The sequence below is a fragment of the Symphalangus syndactylus genome, chromosome 14 (assembly GCF_028878055.3).
Source record: "Symphalangus syndactylus isolate Jambi chromosome 14, NHGRI_mSymSyn1-v2.1_pri, whole genome shotgun sequence".
Lineage (NCBI taxonomy): Eukaryota > Metazoa > Chordata > Mammalia > Primates > Hylobatidae > Symphalangus > Symphalangus syndactylus.
The window spans coordinates 55393961-55421876 of NC_072436.2; the positions used below are offsets into that span (position 1 = coordinate 55393961).

The 27916-nt window shown below is 40.9% G+C and overlaps 1 protein-coding gene across 4 annotated transcripts in view; it reads left to right on the forward strand.

The window, feature by feature from the left end:
• Positions 1 to 27916, forward strand: part of LOC129461867 (COMM domain-containing protein 1) — a 148162-nt gene that overhangs the window by 28910 nt on the left and 91336 nt on the right. The window contains exon 3 of one of the 4 annotated variants that reach the window (XM_063617708.1): positions 662 to 710. The exons of 2 other annotated variants lie outside the window; for them this stretch is intronic. In XM_063617708.1, coding sequence (XP_063473778.1) covers positions 662 to 710 — 49 coding nt within the window. Of the gene's footprint in view, positions 1 to 661; positions 711 to 4083; positions 4128 to 27916 lie in introns of all 4 variants that reach the window. One more of the 4 variants, XM_063617709.1, reaches the window with a different exon arrangement.

The window sequence follows — 27916 nt, forward strand, 5'->3', positions numbered from 1 at the left end:
ACAGGGTTTTAATCTACTGTGTTTTTAACATCAAGGTTAAACTCTCTAACAGATACTTGATTTGTGTTTTCTTCTGTAGAATGTCTTTTCACTTTCTCAATAATGCTCTTTGATGTACAAAGTTTTTTAATTTTTATAAACTCCTATTTTTTTTGTTTGTGCTTTGGCGTCAAATCTAAGAATCCATTGCCAAATCTGATTCATGAAGATTTACCCCATGTAGATCTTATATTAGATTGTTGATATACTTGGAGTCAGTTTTTATATAGGGAGTAAGGTAGGGGTTGAATGAATTTTCTTGTTTTATTTTATTTTAGAGTGTGGGAATCCCAACTGGTGAATATCTGTCTGTTCTTATACATTGAGGGCAGATAGTATACAATCGTATACAATACAGGTTTTAGGAGATTTTCTATAATGTAGTTTTTAACTCCTCTGTCAGACTCTTAAGAAAATTGCTTGACCCTAGTTCCTGGAATTTGGTTTTGCTTCTTTTTTTTTCTTTTGAATTTTGATTATAAAGAAGGATAGTTCTAGAAACTGTAAGTTAGATATTTTAGTTAGATAGTTCTAGAAACTGTAAGTTAGATATTTTAGCATGAGTCTTCTAATATTATTTACCGGTGCTTCATTTTTTTTTTTTTTTTTTTTTTACATGAAGCCGAGACCAGTGTATGTTGAGGCACTTGGTGAACAAACAAATCATAAGGGTAAAGTATTTTTAACAATGTTTGGATGTTCTCCTTGGAATGTGTTTTAATTCTAGTTTTACCATTTTTTTTTAGCCAAATCAATAGCTGCGTGTCACTTTTTTTAAAAACAATTAATTGGAAATACTTCTGAATAAAATGATTTTTGTAAATTCATACTTTGTACCCCCTCTACTTTAGTAGAAATGATAGATTAAATGTAGAAATTGAAAAGACTTAGCCACATTAAGGAAAGATCAACATGTCTGTGAACCTGAAATGGAATCAAAGAGTGAGGTGATGAGTGAGGCTGAAAGCCGGGGATCGTTTAGAGTCCAATGTAAGTGCTAGTCACTGAGTTTCATTCCTAAGTAGTAAGAGAAGTAAATGTACTTCATGGACACCATTTATATAAAGCTTTTCAGAACATCCAGTTCACTTTAAAAATCTCACACCTGTAATCCCAGCACTTTGGGAGGCCGAGGTAGGCGGATCACCTGAGGTCAGGAGTTCGAGACCAGCCTGACCAACATGGTGAAACCCCATCTCTACTGAAAATACAAAATTAGCCGGGCGTGGTGGCACATGCCCGTAATCCCAGCTACTCAGGAGGCTGAGACAGGAGAATCGCTTGAACCCGGAAGACGGAGGTTGCAGTGACCTGAGATCATGCCATTGTACTCCAGCCTGGGCAACAAGAGCAAAACTCTGTCTCAAAAAAAAAAAAAAAAAAAAAAAAAAAAAAAAAAAAAGCATGAGAATGCAAACACAAAATTTAGAATAGTAGGTACCCCTGAGGAGTGGAAAATTGAATAAGGGAAGACATAGTAGCCTTTAACACTGTATGTAAACATTTGTTAAACTTAAATCCAAAACAAAGAGAAAAACTGAATGTGTGTATTGTGAGGAAGAAGAGGTACCCATAGGAATTTAGCCTAAAGAAACAACCCAAGATTCTACAAATATTTATATATGCAAATATTTATTGTGTATTTTTTTTTTTTAATACAGAGTTTCCCTCTTGTCACCCAGGCTGGAGTGCAGTGGAGCAATCTTGGTTCACTGCAAGCTTCACCTCCTGGGTTCAAGTGATTCTCCTGCCTCAGCATCCTGAGTAGCTGGTAGTACAGGTGCACACCACCACGCTTGGCTAATCTTTTGTATTTTTAGTAGAGACGGGGTTTCACCATGTTGGCCAGGCTGGTATCAAACTCTTGACCTTGGGTGGTCTGCCCGCCTTGGCCTCCCAAAGTGCTGGGATTACAGGCATGAGCCACGGCGCTTGGCCTATTGTGGAATTTATGTGGTAGAAAATTAGAAACAACTGAATGTCCAATAATAGGGAATGAATGGGAGGAAAGGGAAGAACAGGAGAATACAATGGTTATAGCTACTCTGTGGAATATTCTACAGCCATTTAAAAAAAATCAGTGTTGTTGCAGACCAATATTGGAAAATGTTTATGAAATAATGTTCAGTGGAAGTAAAAGCAAGATACAGAATTGCATACATAGTATAATCTAAATTTTTTAAAAATGTTAATTGTGGTAAACTACATATAATACCATTAAAAACATTTTGGTATATTCACAATGTTGTTCAACCATCATAATCCAAATTTAATAAATAAATATTTTGCATAGGAAAAAGTACCACAAGAAAATACATGAAAGGTGTTCACGGTGATTTTTTTTTTGTTTTTTGTTTTTTTTTGTGGAGACAGGGTCTCCCTCTATAACTCATGCTGGAGTGCAGTGGTGCTATCTCAGCTCACTGTAACCTCTGCCTCCCGGGTTCAAGCAATTCTCCCACCTCAGCCTACTGAGTAGCTGGGACGATAGGCGCGCACCACCATGCCGGCTAATTGTGTGTGTGTGTGTGTGTGTGTGTGTGTGTGTGTGTTTAGTAGAGATAAGGTTTCACCACGTTGGCCTGGCAAGTCTTAAACTCCTGACTTCAAGTAATTGCCACTTTGGCCCCCCAAAGTGCTGGGATTACAGGTGTGAAACACTGCATCTGGCAGATACTTGTAGTTCTTTTTACCCCTCAGTAGTTTCCAAATTTTCTGTGGTGAAAATGCTTTGCTTGTTTTCTTTTTCCTAAGAAGATATTCAGCCTTGAAGTGGTTCAGGAAAAGCATGCGTATATGAATAGTTGAAGCAAAAATGGCAAAATTTTAGCAAGTATTGAACTTAGTGGTAGATACATGAGTGTTCGCTATTTCTTTCTCTCTTTCTCTTTCTTTCTTTCTTTCTTTCTTTCTTTCTTTCTTTCTTTCTTTCTTTCGTCTCTCTCTCTCTCTCTCTCTCTCTCCCTCTCTCTCTCCCTCCCTCTCTTTCTTTCTGTGAATCTCACTGTATTGCCCAGGCTGGAGTGCGGTGGTGCAATCTCGGCTTTCTCCAACCTCTGTCTCCCAGGTTCAAGCAATTCTGCCTCAGCCTCCCGAGTAGCTGGGACCACAGGCACACACCACCATGCCCGGCTAATTTTTGTATTTTTAGTAGAGACAGGGTTTCACCATGTTGGCCAGGCTGGTCTCGAACTCCTGATCTCAGGTGATCTGCCCATCTTGACCTCCCAAAGTGCTGGGATTACAGGCATGAGCCACCACACCCGGCCCCACTGTGTCTTTCTTAAAAGAATTCTGTTTGAAAAAATGTTAAAACAACGTTTTATTCATCACTAGCTGGTTATAGTGGCAAAAAGGAAAAAAAAATTTTGGAGAAGTATCACACACACACACACGTGTGCGCGCGCACACCCATTCCAAGCTTCAAAGTAGTAGTCTATCCTCTTTCTTTCTTTCTCTTTCCTTCTTTCTTTCTTTCTTTCTCTTTCTTTCTTTCTTTCTTTCTTTCTTTCTTTCTTTCTTTCTTTCTTTCTTTTTCTTTCTTCTTTCTTTCTTCTTTCTTTCTTTCATTTTAATCATTTTTTGATGTTTATTTTCCTTATGTTTTTATTTTAAAATATCATACAAAGGGCTAGAGGGCTTGAATAATTCATTTTTGGCGTGTATCCAATCAAATGCCCTACTGAATCAGGTTAATAATAAAAACATTAAGAAATTGAATGAAGTTTGGAATTGAGCTTGTTGGTAATGTTTCCAGGTACTTTCTTGGTTGTTGAACAGTATTCTAAAAATGACCATTTTAAAAATGGTCATTTTAAATGGTCATTTTTAGAATATTGAAAATGGTGAGATTACCATTTACTCAGATTTTCAAATTTATGAATAAACATGTATATTACTATTTTCTGATCATAAAATGCTCTTCATATTTGTTTTATTCTGTAATTGGCAGAATTTAGGTGATGAAGTTGTGGAAGAATTGTACTGTGTTTGGGCTTAAATCTGCTGGAGGCACTATTTTACAGTAGTTCCCCTTTATCCTAGGGTGATCTGTTCCCCAGACCCCCAGTGGATGCCTGAATCCACAGGTAGTACCAAACCTTATATGTACTGTTTTTTCCTGTACATACATGTCTATGATTAAGTTTAATTTATAAATTGGGGGATGCAGTAAAAAAATTGACAACAATAATGATGAAATAGAACAATTATTACAATATGCTATATTAGAAGTTACGTGAATGTGGTCTCTTTCTCTCTCAAAGTATCTTATTGTACCAGACTCACCTACTTTTGGGCCGCAGTTGACTATGGGTAACCAAAACCACAGAAAGCGAAACCATGGGTAAATGGAGACTACTGTATTTTTTGTTTTTACTGTGCAAAAAGTAAAGGTAGACCTAGGATCTTCTTCAATTAAAGGAAATGCCTACAAGATTGTTAATGTGTTAATTGCAAGCCTAGTAAATTCCATTATAATGTATGTGATTATACTCTGTAGAGTAGTATACTATATATACATCCTTTGCTATTGATGGTTACATTCCAACAAAGTTAAACTGGAATTTTGTATTGAATCTTTCAGGAGGAACTTTGAAGTTGTTTATGAATATCTCCGAATATCTTTTTCGGGGCTTATATAAATTAAAAGTTATACAAGACCTTTTCGACCTAGTTAGTCTCTTAAGAGTGTTCTTTGTTTATAGGCTTCTGTAAATATGTAATGTAATGTTACCTTATGTAATTAATGTAAGCTACCTTATTTTGAAAATTCAGAATATTTGCCTTATAAGATTTTTTTTCTACAAAAATTTATCTGATGCTATCGGACCTGTAATTTCTTTTTCTCTCCACTCAGGTTTAAAAATTCAAAATATTGGTACATATAGGTAGTTAACAAGAAGCAGTCATTAATGCTATTATAAATTCTGTTCTTTCTTTCTTAGTGAACTAGAATTTTCCTGTTTCCTATGCGATCTTGATGCTTTTAAAAAAAGGCCAGGCGAGGTGGCTCATGCCTGTAATCCTAGCACTTTAGGAGGAGGCGGGCAGATCACCTGAGGTCAAGAGTTCAAGACCAGCCTGGCCGAGAACCCTGTCTCTGCTAAAAATGCAAAAATTAGCCAGGCGTGGTGGTGCATACCTGTAATGCCAGCTACTTGGGTGGCTGAGGCAAGAGAATCGCTTCAACCTGGGAGGTGGAGGTTGCAATGAGCCAAGATTGCACCACTGCACTCCAGCCTGGGGGACAGAGCGAGACTCTGTCTCAAAAAAACAAACAAATAAAAAAAAAAAACAACAGGCTGGGTACGGTGGTTCACACCCCAGCACTTTGGGAGGTTGAGGCAGGAGGATCACTTTAGGCCAGGAGTTCAAGACCAGCCTGGGCAACATAGCAACACCCCATCTCTACAAAAAAATTCTTAAAAGGTTAGCTGAACATGGTGGTGCACACCTGTAGTCCCAGCTACTTGGAAGGCTGAGGTGAGGGCATTGCTTAAGCCCAGGAGTTGGCGGCTGCAGCGAGCTCTGATTGTGCCACTGCATTCCAGCCTGGGGAACAGAGCAAGGCATCTCTTTTAAAAAAACAAACAAAATCAAACAAACTCAACCCCAAAGGCAGAAAGTAGACAACCGATGCTAAGTCAATAATAAAAAAAATACTAAGGTCATTTGCTTTCTGACAGGTAAGTAAAGATGAATGGGGATACACTGTTTTTTTGTGTGTCGGTGTTTTAAATTATTTTGTTTTTGGAGTCAGAGTGTCGCTCTGTCACCCAGGCTGGAATACAGTGGCACGATCTTGGCTCACTGCAACCTCCACCTCCAGGGTTCAAGCCATTCTTCCGCCTCAGCCTTCTGAGTAGGTGGGATTACAGATATGTGCTACCATGCCTGGCTAATTTTTTTTTTTTTATAGTTTTGATAGAGGTGGGGTTTCGCCATGTTGGCCAGCCTGGTCTCAAACTCCTGGCCTCAAGTGATCTGCCTGCCTTGGCCTCCCAAAGTGGTGGGATTACAGGCGTGAGCTACTGCTCCTGGCCAGGATACGCTGTTCTTCTACCTACTTTGCACTTAGGGAAACGGGCATGGAGAGGTGAATTATCATAAAACTAGTAGAAGGTAGAGCCAGAATTCAGACACAGGCCTGTCTGATTCCAGTCAGGCTTTATATAAAACTCAGCAACCCATCCAGCTACCTGTTGCTGTGTGTATTAGGCCGTTCTTGCTTTGCTATAAAGAAATACCTGAGACTGGGTACTTTATAAAGAAAAGCAGTTTAATTGGCCTACAGTTCTGCAGGCTGTACAGGAAGCATGGTGCTAGCATTTGCTTGGCTTCTAGGGAGGCTGCAGGGAGTTTTTACTCATGGTGGAAGGCAAAGGAAGAGCAGACAGTTCACATGTCGATAGCAGGAACTAGAGAAAAGGGTGGGTGGTGCCACACACTTTTAAATGACCAGATCTGTTGAGAATTCACTCACTATGGTGAGGACAGCACCAAGCCTTGAAGGATCTGCCCCCTCGACCCAAACACCTCCCACTATGCCCCACCTCCAACATTGGAGATTACATGTTAACATGAGATTTGGGTGGGGACAAATACCCAAACTGTATCACTATGTGATTAGTAATCTCTCTCACTTTTAGCTGTTCCTCTCTTGGAACTATACCTTACCCCTTGATGCCAAAGCCACTGTATTCTTTAGGGAGATGACATTGTCACAAAAGGTATAGGACAAAGATGGTAGATTCTGGATCCTGACATTCCTAGACTTAAATCCCACTTCTGATAGTAATCAGCCATGTCTCCCCACCATTATGATCCTCAGATTTCTCATTCCTAAGGCAGTGTAGTAACATATACTGTTAAAGATTGTTCTGAAAATTAAAGATAATATATATTATGTGTATAAACATATGTATATGTATATGTGTATTCATTCTTTCCAACGCTTATCTAATATCATTGTAACTTATGATTCCTTTTAATTTTAATCATGATTGTTGGGTTTCTAATTTCATATTTTCTCTTTTGCTACTTCTTTTGATACCACCTGGTTTTGTATATACTTGAATCCTTTTTGTATTTATTTAGTGATAACCATTATCTTAGTACTATTAAGATATCATGTGAAATTTTTATTCACTTTTGTCAAAAAATCACTAGCCTAAAAGTGTAAATCCCAATCATTGATATGGGATAGTGTAGCAGTTTCTTTGTTAATATTGCTTATTATATCTTGCCTAAGTTCTGAATTATGTGGACTGTATAGGTGTAGCATTCTACATTATGAGCTTGTGTTTCTCTTCTGGCTAATACAAAAATCAAGAGCTGTAAGAGTTTATAAAATCATGGTTCTAATATTTACCATCTCTGTGGTAATTTGATCTAATGAGTTGACTCTGTTATTACTAATGTTTATACAGCATAGGCAATTATTCCACCAAGAACAATTGTTTTTAGTAGCATGCCCTACATAGGGCTGTTTTCATTCATAATTTTTTTGTCACACTTGTCAAATAGGTAAAAGTTACTGGCAACACTGGAACACCTCTTTTAGAACCATATTGAATATGGCATTACTCTTCATATTTTGGAGACATTTTAATCTTCAGTATAATTTTGTGACAGAAAAGGACAGCAATGCCTGCAAGTCCCTATGCCTTACTTTTATTTTATTTTATTTTTTATTTTATTATTTTATTTTATTTTATTTTATTTATTTTTTATTTTTTTATTTTATTTTTTTATTTTATTTTTTATTTTTTTCTTATTTATTTATTTATTTATTTTATTTTATTTTATTTTAATTTTATTTTTTTTGAGACAAGGTCTCGCTCTGTCACCCAGGCTGGAGTACAGTGGTACTATCTCAGCTCACTGCAGCCTCCACCTCCCTGGCTCAAGTAATCCTCCCACCTCAGCCTCATGAGTAGCTGGGACTAACCACACTTGGCTAATTTTTGTTATTTTTTTGAAGAGACAATTTCTTGCTATGTTGCTCAAACTCTTAGGCTCAAGTGATCTGCCCACCTTGGCCTCCCAAAGTGCTGGGATTACAGCCATAAGCCACCATGCCATTATTTTAAAAATGGGTAATAATAGCAACTAAATTTAGTTCCTAATTTTTATAGTCCATGTTAGCCTGTTCAGTGCATTAAAGAAAACAGTGGAGTAGAAAGTCTTCTTCACTTTAGAATTGAAACTCAGTGACTACTGTATTTAGGAAGAATAGAGTAGCAACTAACTGCCACCATGGAGATTTGTGCTACCCAGCTGACTTCAGTGATTGTGGCTTTGTTTAAGAATCTTTGCAGAGGACAGGTTGTCAGCATGATTACTCTGTCTTTAAGCTTCTGCATAGGTTTGCAGTAAGGTCTTCTTTTTTCAATATAAAAGGAAAGTATGTTGTTTTCTGAGAGAAGATAGATGATAGCTTTCTCTGAACTGTCACTGGGTAGGGGTGAGTCTTGATACACTTTAATATTTTGTAATAATTTAGCAAAACATTATTTTTTAAACTAGTTTTTAATGCTTTATCCAAACTGTAACCATGTCTTTTGTAATTCAAAAGCAGTATTATTTTCCTTCTAGCTGAAGATTTTGACAAAAACTTGAGTCTGGGAGGTCATGAGCCATGACTGTGTCACTGCACTCCAGCCTAGGCAACGAAGTGAGAGCCTTTCTCCAAAAAACATGAAAATAAAAAGGATTAAAATAATGATGCTAATAAAACTATTGGATAGGTTTTTTTCCCCAAAAGGGTGTTATATTCTACTACATTGGATGGATTATAAAATTTAATATTACAGTTGTCTTCAGTGACTCTTCTTTGAATACATTTCATTAATGAGATATAGTCAAATTATTTTATTGTAGTCACTTAAAATATTTCCTGATTTTGTTCTAAATGTATGAACACTTGCTTGATGAATACTTCAGTTATTTAAGTTCATTTTTATTATGAGGGTACTGATGTCCTAAAAACTGCCAGTTTTTGTCTCCAAGCTGCTTTTATCTAAATGATCTTTCTTACTAGTAGCATTCTGGTTGCCAGAAAATAGAGGAAATTGGCTTCACCATCAATTTATGAGATAGGTAGGAAGATATGGTTGACTCTCCAAAGGGATGCTAGAATTATATTTAGCTACCATATGATTATTTCGTAATGATTATAAATGGTTATAGATAGAAGATTCATATATATGAGATACTGCTAGATATCCACTGTACCTAAGAATAGAAACGCTAATAATATTATGAGATGTACATACTGTTTTTTAAATTCATATTGTTTTTTAAGTTAGATACCCAAATCTAATTGTTATACTCTTTGGGCACAGTTACCGATTGGTATCAAGTCACAAGCCCAAGAATACAACAGGATATGTGTATGCATAAAGTTCACAAATTTAGATAAATCTCATTTCACTTTATTAGATTCTAATTTTGTCTTGATATATGGAGGCTTTTTATTATCTCCTTTTAAATTTTTTATTATGGAAATTTTAAAACAAAACAAAAAATATATATAATGTATCCAATATATGGGCATAAATAAAATAATATAATGTACCTATATTCCTATTACCCAGCTTCAATGGTTATTAACCCATATCCCTTCTTGTTTTCATCTATATTTCTTTGCCCATTAGGTTATTTTGAAGCAAATTCCAAAAATCATTTAATCATTTAAAGAGAAACTCTGTTTCTTTACATACATAACCATGATGTAGTAATCATTATTGCATCTGAAAAGAAAATTAGAGTTTCCTGTGTTCTGGATTTTGCTGATTGCATCCCCATGAAGTTCTGTAGCATGTTTCTCTGACACCTGTATTTCCTGTTAGATCTAGAAAAGGTTCTCTCAACTTCTCACTGTTGGAATTTTGTACTGGATAATATTTTATTTTGGAGGACTGCCATGTGCCTTGCAGAATGTGTGGGAGCCAAGCCCTTCAACCCCAGTGGTTTGCTGAAAAATTACCGACAAGAAGCAGATTGATTAATAGGAAAAAAAGGCATACACATTTGTTTAACATGTATACACGAGAGCCTTCAGAACAAAGATCCAAAGATATAGGGAAATTGTTCATTTTTATGCTTAGGTCCAACAAAGTATGGACAGCCATGTAGAAATATGATTGGATGAAAAGAGTATGATCTAATGCTAATAGACTTAATGGGAAAACCCAGCAAAGCCTGTTTGTTCAGATTCTTCTTGCCCTCTCAGAGCATGCATTTCCTCCTTCTGGATGTGGGCAGGGCCCTCTCTGGGATAGGGGTCTTATGGCCTACAGTCAAACAAGGTAGGTCATTTCATTTCTTTATGGCCAATTTTTACACAGGGTATTTTTAGGCTTTCTGGTTGGCTTTTGAGGAAAGGGGTTCTGATTTCTATGACCCACCTTGGGGAAGGGGGATTCTAGTTTCTGTGGCTGACCTCAGGGGAGAATGGGACTGAGAGACAGGAGAGCAGAAGTCAGAAAAAAAGCTTAGCTTCTGCAGCTGCTTCTGAAGCCTACAGTTTGGGGATTGTTTTCTGAGCTCCAGTAGATGTTTAGCAGCATCGCAGGTCTCTAGCTGCTAGTCAGCAGCACCCCCTCCACCAATTGTGACAACCAAAATTGTTCCAGACATTGCCAAGTGTCTCCTGGGGGCAAAAATTGTCCCCTGTTGGGAACTCTGCTAATCTAGAGGCTGATGAGATTCAGGTTCAGTTTCTTGGCAAGAATTCTTCATATGCTGTTGTGGTATTTTCTACCTTTTCTAAATATCACTTTTTATCTCTTTTGTCATATACAGTCTCTTAATAGACTATATACTTAAAATATTTGCTGAAGCTTTAGAAGCCTCAGTTTTAACATTTATTTGAGTATTTATATGATAATACCCAAAATATATTAGTTACTTTACCATTTATTTTGAATTTTAGAAAAAAACACAATATATTTTACAATTTGGTAAAAATACGGTACTCTAGGTAACTGTGTAACCTCTTAAAATTTTTTCATTTAAACCCCCCAGGTTTGGATTTAGGTTTACAGTTTACAGATACAGGTGCTTCTTGTTTTAGTATTAGTTTGATAAAGTACCAATTATTTTTAAAAGGGATGATACTTAGTATCATTAAATAGAATTCCAAATGATTAATAAGAGAGAGAATGCAGGCAAAGTAAACCTTTGAGATTTTGTAAAACATCCTCTGAATTCTCTGTATTCTGGCCATACTGATCATTGCCTCACTACTCTTTTATCTGTCTTGGCAATTGACCTTAGTCTCCAGCCCCTTAACCGACTATTCCTTAAGTCCTCACATTAGTTAGACACAACCAGCCCCAATTCTAGTGAGCTAGGCCTCTGTATAACAGAAGACAAAATATAATTAAATCCTAAATAAATGATACTATGTTTATTGAGTACTTTTTCCTTTTAAATTAAGTTTACTTAGAAATTCAAATGCATTCAGTAGACACTGTTTTGTGTTTGATCTTTTAAGTGCCCGACTCTGTTGCTACAAATCATAGATACTTTTTCTATCCCATTAATTGGCTTGATTGAAGCTGTTAAGAAGCATAATACTCATTGGTAGGATACAGACTAAAAATACTGGTTGTTTCTAACTGTGCTTCACCAGTGAAAGTTGTTGGTAATTAAAATGGATTAACTCATATCTGGTTTTTCGTTTCACATTAAACTGAAGAGCCAGGGTATCTGTCATCTTACACTGGGCTCATCTTTTCTCTGGGGGCCTGTTGTTTATGTTAAAGTACATTTTGTTTGATTACTTGTTTTCATGATGCTAGATTTGCATGAATTTCATTTTGAAGACCTTTGTGGTTATCAGTGGCTTTTAAAATAAAAATAGTTCCACATTCTCAGGAGGAGTTGGAATTTGATCTCTAACGAATCATACAGGGAAAGGCTTGTGTGGTGGGATTCCAGTGATCTTTACTCAGATTGTCTCTGTCTGACATCTCAGAAACTGGGTTATTTTAGCTCCCTTTAAATTTGCTTTTGAGAACATCCACTATCACATTAACAATACTTAGTTGATTGTTGCTTCTGTGAAATGCTCTTTTCTGCTACATTGGTCTACCTTTTCTTTATATGCCTTTAGCACTTTAGTATGTATAACACAATCTATCACTTCGTACAATTTATTATTTCCCTAGTTAAATTTTTGAAAAGTTTTGAGTATAAAATTGTGTGTTATATATCTTATACTGAACACATAGAAAAGACTCAGAATATGCTTTTGATTGATTGTTAGGTAATTAAGAACTATCCAGAATGTATGAATTTTGTAAATATGCTCACAGGAAGAGTTACTTCAAATCTGACTGTGCCAGAAACCATTGACTCATGACCAGGTGTGGTGGCTCACACCTGTAATCCCAGCACTTTGGGAAGCTGAGGCAGGAGCATCACGTGAGCCCAGGTGGCCGAGATCTCCCTGGGCAATGAAGCAAGACCTTGCTTCTACAAAAAATGTAAAAATTAGCCAAGTGTGGTGGCATGCGCCTGTAATCCTAGCTACTGAGGAGGCTCGGGTGGGAGGATCGCTTGAGCCCCAGAGTTCCCGGCTGCAGTGAGCTATGATCATGCCACTGTACTCCAGCTTGGATGACAGAGCAAGACCCTGTCTCTAAATCAAAATAAAATTAAGGAAAAAACCTACAAACCATTGACTCATGGAAATAAAAAATCATATCTGCTGTTCAAAGCTTCAGGCATGTTCTTTGAAATTGGTAATTGTTTATTTTGGTGGAACCTCATACATCCCTATAGATTTCCCCCTTGCTGCTCTTTTTCTATTGGTTTAGCTTCTTTCTCTCCTTCTCTCCTTCTCTCTCTCTCTCTTTCTTTCTCTCTTTCATTCCTCCCTTCCTTCATTCATTCATTATTTTTTTGAGACAGAGTCTTACTCTGTTATCTAGGCTGGAGTGCAATGGCGTGATCTTGGCTCACTGCATCCTCTACCGCCCGGGTTCAAGCAATTCTCCTGCCTCAGCCTCCCGAGTAGCTGGGATTATAGGCATGTGCTGCCATGCCCGGCTAATTTTTGTATTTTTGTAGAGATGAGGTTTCTCCATGTTGGTGATGCTGGTCTTGAACTCCCGACCTCAGGTGATCTGCCCACCTTGGCCTCCCAAAGTGCTGGGATTACAGGCGCGAGCCATGTTGCCCGGCCAGTTTAGCTTCTTTAAAACAGACATAAATAAATGTACCGTAACTTACATCTTAGGTTTAGATTTTTGAACCATTTATGACTTAGCTGTATTTGGTTACTATTTCGTACTAGCTTAAAAAAAAAGAAATTAATTTTACCAGACCCGATTTACTTCTTTTTTCTTTGGAAACAGGAATATCTGGTATAAAGGGTAACATCCTACTAGAGATGAATGAGGAAACCATAGTTTTAAGATGATTTCTGCTGATACAGGATATGCTTTCATTATGCTTTTACTTACCTTTCTCCTCAGTTAATGAACAAAGGCAAGTCTGACATATTTTTTGGAATGAAAATGTTGAATTAGGATAGCCTTGGGGGAGAACAGAAAAATATCTTTTTTAAAAGTTGCTTTTTGGACACAGTGGCTCATGCCTGTAATCCTAGCACTTCAGGAGGCTGAGGCAGGTAGACTGCTTGAGCCCAGGAGTACAGGACCAGCCTGGGCAACAACACAGCAAGACCCCCATCTCTAAAATTAAAAAAAAAAATTTTAAGCTACTTCTTAAAAAGAAGTACCTTAGATATAAATAATTCAAATATTTGTTTGATTTTTCCTGCTCTCAAGCTACTACATTTAGTTGTTAAATTTGAACTCCAGGTTTCAGCTAGTGGTTATATTAGCACATTAGAGAGGGTGAAACCCATCAAATGGTGTGACTGCCCACCTTGTCCTCTATCTACATTTATGATGAAAACTGAAGTTAAAAATGTATCAAAAGAGGCTGGACACAGTGGCTTGTGCCTGTGATTTCAGCACTTTGGGAGACCGAGGCAGGAGGATTGCTTGAGGCCAGGAGTTCAATACCAGCCTGGCCAACATAGGGAGACCCCATTTCTACAAAAATGTAAAAAAAAAAAAAAAAAGGCTGGTGGTGTGCACCTGTAGTGCCAACTACTAGAGAGGCTGAGGTGGTGGGATCGCTGGAGTCTGGGAAGTCAAGGCTGCAGTGAGCCAGCCTCAGCAACAGAGCAAGACCCTGTCTCAAAAAAAAAAAAAGGAAACGTATTAAAAGAGGTTATGGATTTGAAATTCAGCCTGTTGGGGTGGAAATGTTAGGTAGGAGACTGTTTTAGTTTGGTTCTTTGTTTCCATTAATAGTCACACTTGGCCGGACATGGTGGCTCACACCTGTAATCCAGCACTTTGGGAGGCCAAGGCGAGTGGATCACCTGAGGTCAGGAGTTCGAGATCAGCCTGGCCAAGGTGGAAACCCCGTCTCTATTAAAAATACAAAAACTAGCCAGGCATGGTGGCAGGCACCTGTAATCCCAGCTAATCGGGAAGCTGAGGCCGGAGCATTGCTTGAACCCGGGAGGCGGAGGTTGCAGTGAGCCGAGATCGTCCCACTGCCCTCCAGCCTGGGCGATAGAGTGAGACTCTGTCTCAAAAAAGAGAAGAAAAGAAAAATACAGTGAAGACTCGTGTACCTACCACTAATTTCATTACTTTCTAAAATTTTGCCATTTTTGCTTCAACTATTCATGAACATCTAAATGTTTTCAGATGGTTAGGGCTTAATTCATCATTTTATAATTGGGCCATATCTACCTTGACCAGGAAGTTGTTATAGTATAAAATACACAGTATAGTTGCCAGTCACTATGTGTATGGATGACTGGTAAGGTTTTCTCAATGTACAAAATACCTGACTTGCCTTTGCCCTTTGATTTCTAAGGAGAAACAGTTTTAAAAAAAAAGTCTCATCCTATGTTTCTGAATACTAGACTGTGAGAGCTTTAGTTTAGACACACATTAAAGAGAACCAAGCAATAAGTGAAGCTGTCAGCAGCATGAGGCTCAAATTACTTGCTTCATCATCATCTTTGCTCTCATGACAGCCAAACACTGTTATCCAATGACTATTATGTGTAAGATAATCATTTCACATGTTTAATTCTTATGTTTCCTCCTGTGAAGCATGTAGGAAGTTTGGGACATGATTTCAGTATTTGATTTAGATAAAAATTTGTGCAGATCTAAGCTTGCAGATCCACACTACTACAGCACAGACCTCTGCAGCACAGGGCCTTAGGGATAGGGTGGAGTAGGCATTCATAAGTTTAACTGAATAGTGTTATTTTGTATACTGATACTTAAAGAAAAAAATGGCACCTCTCATTTAATGGTTTCTCTAGAAGTTTTCACAATATACCTTCCCCTTTATTCTAATACACATTAGGCTAGAATTCAAAGCTCAACTGAAAACTGCTCAGGCAATTGAAATAAGTTTTTATTGATAGTGACCTCTGATTGATGAGGATTCCCAGTTCTATGTTTGTGTGTTGAGAGAGTGCCAGAGTATGTGTATAAGCTGTAGCAATCAAGGTAGAATGGTTTTTTGGCCAGACATGGTGGCTCATGCCTATAATCCCAGCACTCTGGGAGGCCTAGGCAAGTGGATCACTTGAGCCCAGGAGTTCAAGACCAGCCTGGCCAACATGGTGTAACACTTTCTACAAAAAATACAAAAATTAGCTGGGCATAGTGGTGCACACCTGCAGCTCCAACTACTTGGGAGGCTGAGGTGGGAGGATCTCTTGAGCCCAGGAGGTTGTGGCTGCAGTGAGCTGTGATCATGACACTGCACTCCAGCCTGTGCAACAGAGACTCTGTCTCAATTAAAAAAAAAAAAAAAAAAAAAAAAAGCAGGGCTGGCATGGTGGCTCATGCCTGTAATCTCAGCACTTTGGGGGGCTGAGATGGCAGATCACCTGAGCCTCAGGGGTTCAAGACCAGCCTGGGCAACATGCTAAAACCCTGTCTCTAAAAAAAAAAATACAAAAAATTAGCCGTGTGTTGTGGCATGTGCCTGTAGTCTCAGCTACCCAGGAGGCTAAGGTGGGAGGATGTCTGGATCCTGGGAGGCGGAGGCTGCATTGAGTCGAGATTACTCAACTGCACTCCAGCCTGGGTGATAGAGTGAGACCCTGTCTCTCTCACACACACACACACGCACACACACACACGCACACACACACACACAAAGTTAGGATGGTTTCTTAGAAAAAAGGTGTAGGGGTTTTTTCTTCTTGAGACAACAATGCTAAATTAATATGGAATCTTTTCAAGTTTAGTAAACAAAGATAAACCTTCTATTTGCCATGATTGGTTGGTAAAATGAATATCTTTCACACTGACGAGTTACATAATAATACTTTAAATCGTGTTTTATGGACATTGTTTTATCATATCCTTACAACAATACTGTGAAATAAGTAGGGCAGCTGTTAGAATCCCTTTTTTTTTTTTAACAAATGAAAAGGCCTGAGAAAAAAATTACTTGCTTTTTAGCACACATGGGTAATTTGTAACATAGGCAAGGAGAAAACAAACTTACATTCCAGTTTGCTGTTCTTTTTGAAGACCACGTAGTCTTCATAGTCTTTAAATTATTGTGTATTACAACTGCAGGATATGGTATTAGGTATAACAGCTAATTTATTGGATGATATGTCTTTGGTAGTTAGAAAGAAGTGCAGCTGATAGTGGCTCCTCTGGAGCTGATGTAAGGGGCTTTGTTTTGTTTTGTTTGTTGTTGTTGTTTCCTGACCTTACATGATTTAAACTTTGACATCAGTTCCAATGTTCCTGATGCTTTGTAGACGTAGCCTGTCATTGGTAGTTGTATACATAGACCATCCATCACTTCCACCTTGGTTTTATTCTGAATTTAAGATTTATTTTCAAAGGTAAACTAAAATTTACTTTCCGTTTGGCTCCTAGGATTAATAAATTTAACCTGCTTGTTGATTATTGCTCATACTCTTGTGGTAGGACTTTTTAAAATAATACTTTATTGTTGTTGTTTTACAAGCCATTTGTAGAAGAGTGATATATAGTGGTTCATTGGGGTGATTGGGGACAATGAGGTTTTGTTGTACCTTGCATTCAAGTATATTTACTTATGCCTATAAATCATATTGCCTCTCCTTTTTCAGATGTCAGTCCATCAACAGTGTATGCTCTTCACCATTTGCATTTCAAGAACCACTTGGAAACTTGGAAATAATCCTTTATTTTTGCTAGTCATGCCTCCGTCGTAATGTTCTAAGAGGCCTGGGCTGCTTTGGAGAGGCTTGTGTGGCTTTGCCTGCCCCCTGCCTCATTTAACTACAATAGAATAGCTCATAAGATGCTCTCTGCATAAGATTTTATTTGAAGGAAGGTATCTATATTTAACTTGGGAAACAAATAGCTTAGGTAGAATTGTAAATGAGATGGTAATATTGCCAAATAAATGGGATACACCCTGCCCAGCTCCTTCCCATTCTGTCACACACAGTGCATAGGAGCAGTTTAGTAATTAGTAAACTCTTTGTGGCCATGATCTTTGGAATGGTATGTATGGGATATAACTTTTATTTCCATTAATATATATTTATGATTATGAAAGTCTTAGATATGGTAGCTGCGAGAGGTATCATTTTACTGGTTATTAGTCTTATTCATATTTGGATTAGAACTTTATGGATTTCCTTGGGCAATTAGGGAGATAACTTTTAATGGTTTACATTTTGCTCCTTGAAGTTATGATGTTACCCAGAAGTCTCAAAGCCCATCATGGGGGAGGGAGAAGCCAGCTGAAATATACATGGCTCTGGCCCTAATAGCTATTTTAGTTGGAGGAGCTCCAGTTTTATCTGTTAAATTAGTGGGGTTCTACAAAAAATTAGTTTGAAAGAGGATTCTGGGGGTAAAATAAAATTTGAAACCACTGGATTAGTAGAAAGATCTAGGAGTTAGAAGACTTATGTTCAGTTTTGGATGTCCCATTAACTAGCTTTTTGTAGTGTTAGATAAGTCACTTAACATATCTTTCTCAGTTTTTCACATATAAAATAGAACTAATTCTATCTGCCTCACAGAGTTGTCTTTGGATAGTGGTTTTAAAAACCGGTGAATCAGGCTGGGCATGGTGGCTCACTCCTGTAATCCCAGCACTTTGAGAGGCTGAGACGGGAGGATCACCTGAGGTTAGGAGTTCGAGACCAGCCTGGCCAACATGGTGAAACCCAGTCTCTACTAAAAATACAAAACTAGTCGGGCATGGTGGCATGCACCTGTAATCCCAGCTACTTGGGAGGCTAAGGCAGGAGAATTGCTTGAATCCGGGAGGCGGAGGTTGCAGTCAGCCGAGATGGCGCCATTGCACTCCAGCCTGGGTGACAGAGTGAGACTCTGTCTCAAACAACAACAACAAAAATAACCAAAAAGCAATGAATCAAAATGTATTAAGTAATGAAGATATTGTTAATAACAGCAATACTCCAATAACTGAGAAATTGAAAATGGCTTTGAATTTTGTTGTAGAATTTATCATAATAACGTATGCCTTTCTTTTTTCCAATTTTCTGTTATCTGGGCATGATTGTTTCTTTTTTAAATGTTTTATTTTTTGATATTTTATTTTTTATCATTTATTTATTTATTTTTGAGACGGAGTCTTGCTCTGTTGCCCAGGCTGGAGTACAGTGGCACAGTCTTGGCTCACTGCAACCTCAGCCTCCTGGATTCAAGCAAATTCTTGTGCCTCATCTTCTCAAGTAGCTGGGCTTACAGGCATACATCACCACGCCTGGCTAATTTTTGTATTGTTAGTAGAGACGGGGTTTCACCATGTTGCCCAGGCTGATCTTGAACTCCTGACCTCAAGTGATTTGCCTGCTTTGGCTTCCCAAAGCGCTAAGATTACAGGCGTGAGGCATCACTCCTAGCCTCTTTCCTTATTTTTTTAATGTTAGATTTGTTGACCACCTTCCTTAAAATTTCATTTCTAATGAAAGACAGTTTATGTATACTCATATACACAGCATATATAGTTGTGTGTATGTATTTTGAAAAATTTATATTGATTTTCTTTTACAGTTTCTAAAACGTAAGTAGATAAATGAAGCTTAATTTGGAGAAAACTTTAACATTCTCTGCCATTCCCAAGAGAAATCAAGCTCAGGATGCTTGCATTTATTTCCAGCCTTTGAAGGGCCAGAAAATTGTGCCTGAAAATTGGGTTAGCACATTTTCTGAATCTGACTGCTGTTAAGTTACTCTGTAGTTGGGTTGGATGCTATTTCCTGTCTCCTTTCCTTCAAGCAGAGAATATGCACTTCACATTTTTTAGGGAAACCATCCCTAGCTTGTATATTCATTTACATTCTACATCTTATGATTGCAAGGATACACATAAAGAGTAGGTCTTATTCAGAAATGTCCTGGCAGCTGTCCCAGCCTTAAAGAGAACAAGCCTGTGCTCTTCCCTTTTACCTAATGGAGTATCACTATGGCCTTTCTTTGAGGAGTTGATTAGCAAACTTGACTCAGAGAGGAAGTGAGAATAGCACCTTGTGGTTAGGTGGTGCTGGCTGATTTTCTAGCTCTTGCACAGCATATGCCTCTTAAATATCAGGGGGAGTAAGCTGCTCTTGCATCATACCACCATGGTTGGATAGCCCAAGTTGCAATTTCAAGTATTGCTGGCCAGTTTCTGGTACGTAGTTATGGAAATATAGGAAAGCACAATTCTGTCTGACGAAGGAACATATCTGCTTGTGGAGTATTAAGTGTGAGATATGCCAGGTAGTATTTTCTATCTTTTGGAAGTTAAGAAAATTAAATACCTGAAAAGAAGTGTTCTTTTTTCTTATTTAAAGCTCTTTCTACTAAACACAAATATCCTTAGAACCAAGAATTCCATAAGAACTATGAAACCTAACTGGTCAAGTATTTTCTGGCATAGTAACATGTAGTTTTATTGTCCAAAGGCCCTCCTGGGAAAAATTTATATAGCTAGCAATCCCTTTGATAATCATAACAATAGCCATTTGTTAAGAGTACCTCTTGGCTGGGCACAGTGGCTCATGCCTATAATCCCAGCACTTTGGGAGGCCAAGACTTGGGGGATTGCTTGAGGCCAGGAATTTGAGATTAGCCTGGTCAACAAAGAGACCCTGTCTCTACAAAAATTACAACAATTAGCTGGGCATGGTGGCATGCACCTGTAGTCCCGGCTACTTGGGAGGCTGACGTGGGAGGATTACTTGAGCCTAGGGAGTTGAGGCTGTCATTAGCCATGATTGCATCACTGGCACTCCAGCCTAGGTGACAGAGTGAGACTGTCTCTAAAAATAGAAAAAGTACCTCTTATATGCCAGTTCTTAAAAAATTTATTTTAAGGTAAATAAATGAAGACAAAGGTCATACAAGTTAGTAGCAGGGCCAGAGGGTTGAGTACAATTCTCCCTGGTGTAAAACTCATTTTCTTTCCCTGTGTTCTCTCAGTGAAAAATCATTTATAAAATATATCTTTTACTTTTCAGAGTATAGTTTCTCTTGAAAACAATGTATGTGAAGTGAAACCTACTTGTATTTTTCATGGTGAAATTAGACATAATATCCCTAAAAATGAAAACCCAAAAGACAAAATATTTCGGGGAGAAAATTAAGCTTGGAGTTCTTGGAATTATATATCACCAAGATCAATTTGCCTTGCTGAGGGTTTTAGTATACACCTGTCACTTTTTGCTTGTGTCATAGTCTTTAGTACAGGAATTTTTCTTTGCCCCCTTCCCCCCGCGCTTTTTTTTTTTGGAGACAGTCTTGCTCTGTCACCCAGGCTAGAGTGCAGTGGCGCGATCTTGGCTCACTGCAACTTCTGCCTCCCGGGTTCAAGTAATTCTCGTGCCTCAGCCTCTTGAGTAGCTGGGATTATAGGCGTGCGCCACCACACCTGGCTAAGTTTTGTACTTTTAGTAGAGACGGGGTTTTGCCACGTTGGCCAGGCTGGTCTCAAACACCTGGCCTCAAGTGGCCTGCCCACCTTGCCTCCCAAAGTGCTGAGATTACAGACATGAGCCACTGTGCCCGGCCTTTTTCTTGCCCATTGGTCACTATTTTCCTCTTCACAGTGATGTACTCTACCCCCAGAACATTGCGAGGATCTTATCGGTCCATGCTCTTTGCTCTTCCTCTAGAAACTTTGCTCTTCCTCTAGATATTCATGACTTATATAGGAATGCAATATTACATTTAGTCAGTAGATGCCATCATCTAACATATGATGTTTCAGACTGAAGCTTCTTTAATTCGTGGCGTTAGTTTATTTTAAATTAATCCATTTCTACTCTCTAGATTAAAAATTATGAATCTCTTGATTTGTTAATGAAAACTACTTGTAGTTTTTTTTGCTCAATAAATTACATTTGTAAAGTTGATGTGTGTTTTCTTTTGCCAGTTTTATTAATAGAAAAGTAATCATTGAGCTGTTTTTATGCATTTTGTTAGTATTTTGAGATAGGGTCTCACTCTGTCACCCTGGTTGGAGTACAGTGGTGCTATCATGGCTCACTGCAGCCTTGACCTTCCAGGCCCAAGCAATCCTCCTACCTTAGCCTCCCGAGTAGCTGGGCACACTTGGCCAATTCTTTCTGTATTTTGTGTGGAGATGAGGTTTCACCATGTTGCCCAGGCTGGTCTTGAGCTCCTGAGCTCAAGCCATCTGCCTCCCTGTCCTCCCAAAGTGCTAGTGTGTCCGGAATTGGTGGGTTCTTGGTCTCGCTGACTTAAAGAATGAAGCCGCGGACCCTCGTGGTGAGTGTTACAGTTCTTAAAGATGGTGTGTCTGGAGTTCGTTCCTTCAGATGTTCAGATGTGTCCGGAGTTTCTTCCTTCCTGTGGGTTTGTGGTCTCGCTGGCTTCGAGTGAAGCTGCAGACCTTCGCTGTGGGTGTTGCAGCTCATAAAGGTGGCGCAGACCCAAAGAGCAAGCAGCAGCAACATTTATTGCGAAGAGTGAAAGAACTAAACTTCCACAGCATGGAAGTGGACCTCAGTGGCTTGCTGCTGCTGGCTCAGGTGGCCTGCTTTTATTCCCTTATCTGGCCCCACCCACATCCTACTGATTGGCCCATTTTACAGAGAGCTGATTGGTCCATTTTACAGAGCGCTGATTGGTCCATTTTACAGAGAGCTGATTGGTCCTTTTGACAGAGCGCTGATTGGTGCATTTACAAACCTTTAGCTAGACACAGAGCGCTGATTGGTGCATTTACAATCCTTTAGCTAGACACAAAAGTTCTCCCAAGTCCCCTACTCGATTAGCTAGCCACAGAGTGCTGATTGGTGCATTTACAAACCTTTAGCTAGACACAGAGTGCTGATTGGTGCGTTTGCAAATCTTCAGCTAGACACAGAGTACTGATTGTTGCTTTTACAATCCGTTAGCTAGACAGAAAAGTTCTGGTGCATTTACAATCCGTTAGCGAGACAGGAAAGTTCTCCAAGTCCCCACCCGACCCAGAAGCCCAGCCGGCTTCACCTCTCAATGGTACTCTCTGGGGGACTTTGTGGCACCTAGCCTGGGCACTCTGGCAACCCAGAGGGAGCTTGTCCCCCGATCAAGCCCAGCAGGTGCCGGCCGGCCCTGCCGAGTGCAGGCCCGCTGAGCCCGTGCCCACCCGGAACCCGCGCTGACCCGCGAGCGCCGCGCGCAGCCCCGGGTCCCGCCCGTGCCTCTCCCTCCACACCTCCCCGTGAGCAGGAGGAGCCGTCTCTGGCCTCAGCCAGCCCCAGCGGTGGGCTGAAGGGCTCCTCGAGCGCAGCCAGAGCAGATGCGGAGGCCGAGAAGGTGCCGAGAGCGAATGAGGGCTGCTAGCACGTTGTCACCTCTCACCAGGACTACAAGCATGAGCCACCACACACCCGGCCTCTTTTATGCATTTCGTATGCTGCCATTGAGGTAATGGTGCCACTGGTAAAAGCAACCCTTTGATGTAGATGAGATAGTAGGTCAGTTAAAGCCTTTGTCTCCGAAGGTATTTACAAGAAATTGAAATAACGTCTTTTATTTTTAAGGCCAAACAATACTTCAAACCTATTTTTTCTGTGAAGTTTTAAACAGTTGAGAAGATTGTCACGTATCTTCCAACTTTAGACTAAAGAACTCTGAGTCTACAGTCTTTCACCCACTAAATACACATTGTTTTATTCAAAGATGCCAAGTCCTATCATCATCTTGAGATTTGTCCATGAGTCAGACTTTGGAAATACCAGCTAAGCCAGTGACACTGGATATAGCTTCAGGCAAAGGGAATAGTTTGTACCTTGGCCAGGTGGAGATTAAACAAGAATAGCAGTTATTATTCACTGAAGATGCTTCTACTTACTAATGGCTAGGGAGTCTAGGGGTATCTCTTTAAAATGTCAGACTTGAGTTCATTGCTATTTCATATTTCTTTGTTAGCTGCGCTTCCATCAGTTCTTTATCTTTTTATTTTTTAGGACCAAACCTTGTTGGGAGTCATTTTTCAGTCTCATAAGGAAGAAGGAAAAGTCTTTAAATTTTTGTTGTTGTTGTTACAGATATGAGCCACCAAGCCCAGCCAGGTCTTATTCCTTTTTGCATCACAGGTGCTTATGACAGTATTAGGCTTAGTGGTGCCAAATATAAACTTGTCGCATTAATGGACAAACTGAGAGTCAGGTGTTAGGAGAGGCAACTAATTCTGGGTAAGGATTTGCCTAACTGATTCTCTCCAGAATATTAGTTCCCTAAACTAATAACTCTCCTCTAAAATCTTGCTAACTACCTTGACTGAGTACAGATAGAAAGAAGAATATTAATGATGAATATGGAGAAAGTTAGCTTTTCTGAGAGAGGATCTTGTATAAATTTACAAGATCAGTGGTAATTTGCTTTTTGGTAACCATGAGAACATTAAGCCATTTGTTTCTGAATTTATCGTGCTGGTGTTTTGGGTATGTGTATTTCATTCTTTCTGGTTAGGCTCTATATCTGTTTTTTCCTGATGCTATGTCAGTTTATAATAGTCCTGTATCACTCACTGTCTGTGGCATCAAGGAATATCTGTCATATCATTTTTGTTATATTTTTGTTTTTCAATGAGGTGAGGGAGAGGGGCAATCCAAACATTTTCCACACAAAAATCATGATCCTCATGTAGTAAAGTTTTATGCTTTGCTGTTTTTATGGCCTTCTTGCTGCTAATCTCCAGGTGGTGGTTTTGCCTTTTGGCTTCCCTCTTGTTTATGTTAAATATGTCAGTAATTGAATTCCAAAACCCTTGCAAACTTTGGCAGCCAATTTATAATCAATTTGTTTATTCTTTTTCTTCATTATGATTAACCAAGACTAGATTTTACTTTGCAGATTTACTTAAATTTGTGGCTGTTTAACAACTCTTCATTCTCCTCAATTAGTCTTCGTAGCATTAGGTTAGAAGAGAGATGTCATTTTGAAGGAGAGATCTTTATGTTATGTCTGATAACCTAATCTACCTCCTGGTTTATCTCTTGCATTTGCTGTTTGTGTGTTCTGTGTTCTGCCTTGATCCTTTTACTGATTTCTGTATTGACCTCTGTTTTTTAAGCTACCAACTTAAACTGGAAGTTAGGCACAGAATTTAGAATGTGAAAATAGTTCTTTAATATATTTTGCTTTATAGTGCCTTCCCTCCAAAAACGCTTCCTGCTTTTATAAGTAGCTTATTTGTCTTCCTGGCATCTTTGCAGAATAGATTCAAGGATTGGGATCAGTGTTTCTTTTTTTACATTTGTTTTCTGAAAGGGTGAACCAAACATTGTGGGCTAGCGGCCAGTGTCAAAGAAAAGTGAAAAGTTACATTAATGGGATGCATTCCATTTCTTCTCCCTTCACCTACCAAAGAAGCAGGTGAGAATGAGATTCTGATCATTTGTATGTAGAATCTTCAAGGAGCAAGCTCCTAACTTAAAAAAAAAAAAAAAAAAAAAGACCTGTTTTCTTCCTGAATAAACTATCAAAGAGCTTCTATCATCATAGTTTTATTAATTTGATCTGTGTTACAGACATTGGGGAACTAAGATTGTAATTGCCCGATGGGTTCTTCCCCACCTGCTGCACAGACAAAAATCAATTCACTGAGACCATGGCATTGCAGTAGAGAAAGGGTTTAATTGACATGAGGCTGGCCATGTGGGAAAACCAGAGTAATCACTCAAGTCAGTCTCCCCAAAGGCCTGCAGTTTAGGGTTTTTATGGACAGTTTGGTGGATGAGGGCTAGAGAATGGGTGCTGCTGATTGGTTAGGGATGAAATCATAAGGGTGTGGAAAAACTATCCTTATGTGCTGAGTCTGTCTCTGGTGGAGCCACAGGACCAGTTGAGCCATGAATCACAGGTCTGGGTGGGGTAGATCTGAAAAACATCTTTAAAAAATTAATCTTAGATTGTATAGTAGTGATGTTATCTGTAGGAGCACGTGGGGAAGTTGTAAATCTTGTGACCTCTGGCCACGTGGCTCCTGAGCAGTAAAGATTTATAGAAACTATACCTATATCTTAGCAGAGTTCAGGCCCCTCCCATAATCCTATTCTTGTGGCCTTTGATTAGTCTTTTTTTTTTTTTTTTTTTTTTTTTTTTTTTTTGTTTCGTGGTCTCTTTTTTTTTTTTTTTTTATTAATTTTTTTTGCATACAAAAACAATAAACATTTTCTAAAAATACATACAAACAAAAAGATGCGTATCAAACATATTAGGAAGGTTGCACATGGGAAGTCGGGGAATAGAAATGGGGGTGGGAGTTAAAATAAATGAGAGAGGGACTTTATATGGATCAGTGATAATAACTCAATCCTCTATTTGACAAAGAAGAGGGAGAAGGAAGAGGAAGAAAAAGAAAGTGGGATAAAGGATTAGAAAGGGAGGAAAATAGAAAAAATTAGAGTATGACTCCAGGGTAGACCTGTTTTGTTGTCATTGAGTTGGTTGGTTGGTTTGTCTGTTGTATTCTTCATGTTTCGCCAAGTTGGCCAGACTGGTCCCGAACTCCTAGCCCGAAGTGATCAACCCGCCTCGCCCCCTAGAGTGCCGGGACCACAGGCGTGAGCCACCACGTCCAGCCCCCACATTGCTTCTGGCCTCCGTGGTACACCTCCCAGACGGAGCGGCCAGGCAGAGGAGCTCCTCACTTCTACCCAGACACGGGGCGGCCGGGCAGAGGGGCTCCTCACTTCCCAGACGGGGCGGCCAGGCAGAGACGCTCCTCAATTCTTCCCAGACGATAGGTGGCCGGGCAGAGGCGCTCCTCACTTGCCAGACGATGGGTGGCCGGGCAGAGGCGCTCCTCACTTCCCAGACGATGGGTGGCCGGGCAGAGGCGCTCCTCACTTCCCAGACGATGGGCGGCCGGGCAGAGGCGCTCCTCATCTCCCAGACGATGGGTGTCCGGGCAGAGGCACTCCTCACTTCCCAGATGGGGCAGCCGGGCAGAGGCGCTCCTCACTTTCCAGATGATGGGTGGCCGGGCAGAGGCGCTCCTCACCTCCCAGACGATGGGTGGCCTGGCAGAGGCGCTCCTCACCTCCCAGACGATGGGTGGCCGGGCAGAGGCGCTCCTCACCTCCCAGACGGGGCGGCCGGGCAGAGGCGCTCCTCACTTCTTCCCGGACGGGGCAGCCGGGCAGAGGCGCTCCTCACTTCTTCCCGGACGGGGCGGCCGGGCAGAGGCGCTCCTCACTTCTTCCCGGACGGGGCGGCCGGGCAGAGGCGCTCCTCACTTCCCAGACGGTGGGTGGCCGGGCAGAGGCGCTCCTCACTTCCCAGACGATGGGTGGCTGTGCAGAGGCGCTCCTCACTTCTTCCCGGATGGGGCGCCCGGGCAGAGGCGCTCCTCATTTCTTCCCGGACGGGGCGGCCGGGCAGAGGCGCTCCTCACTTCCCAGACGGGGCGGCCGGGCAGAGGCGCTCCTCACTTCTTCCCGGACGGGGCGGCCGGGCAGAGGCGCTCCTCACTTCTTCCCAGACGGGGCGCCCGGGCAGAGGCGCTCCTCACTTCTTCCCGGACGGGGCGGCCGGGCAGAGGCGCTCCTCACTTCTTCCCGGACGGGGCGGCCGGGCAGAGGCGCTCCTCACTTCTTCCCGGACGGGGCGGCCGGGCAGAGGTGCTGCTCACTTCCCAGAAGGGGCGGCCGGGTAGGGGTACTCCTCACTTCCCAGACGGGGCGGGCGGGCAGAGGCGCTCCTCACTTCCCAGACGGTGGGTGGCCGGGCAGAGGCGCTCCTCACTTCCCAGACGATGGGTGACCGGGCAGAGGCGCTCCTCACTTCTTCCCGGATGGGGCGGCCGGGCAGAGGCGCTCCTCACTTCTTCCCGGATGGGGCGGCCGGGCAGAGGCGCTCCTCACTTCTTCCCGGATGGGGTGCCTGGGCAGAGGCGCTCCTCATTTCTTCCTGGACGGGGCGGCCGGGCAGAGGCGCTCCTCACTTCCCAGACAGGGCGGCCGGGCAGAGGCGCTCCTCACTTCTTCCCGGACGGGGGGCGGCCGGGCAGAGGCGCTCCTCACTTCTTCCCGGGCGGGGCGGCCGGGCAGAGGCGCTCCTCACTTCTTCCCGGGCGGGGCGGCCGGGCAGAGGCGCTCCTCACTTCTTCCCGGACGGGGCGGCCGGGCGGAGGCGCTCCTCACTTCCCAGACGATGGGTGGCCGGGCAGAGGCGCTCCTCACTTCCCAGACGGTGGGTGGCCGGGCAGAGGCGCTCCTCACTTCCCAGACGGTGGGTGGCCGGGCAGAGGCGCTCCTCACTTCCCAGACGGTGGGTGGCCGGGCAGAGGGGCTCCTCACTTCCCAGACGGTGGGTGGCCGGGCAGA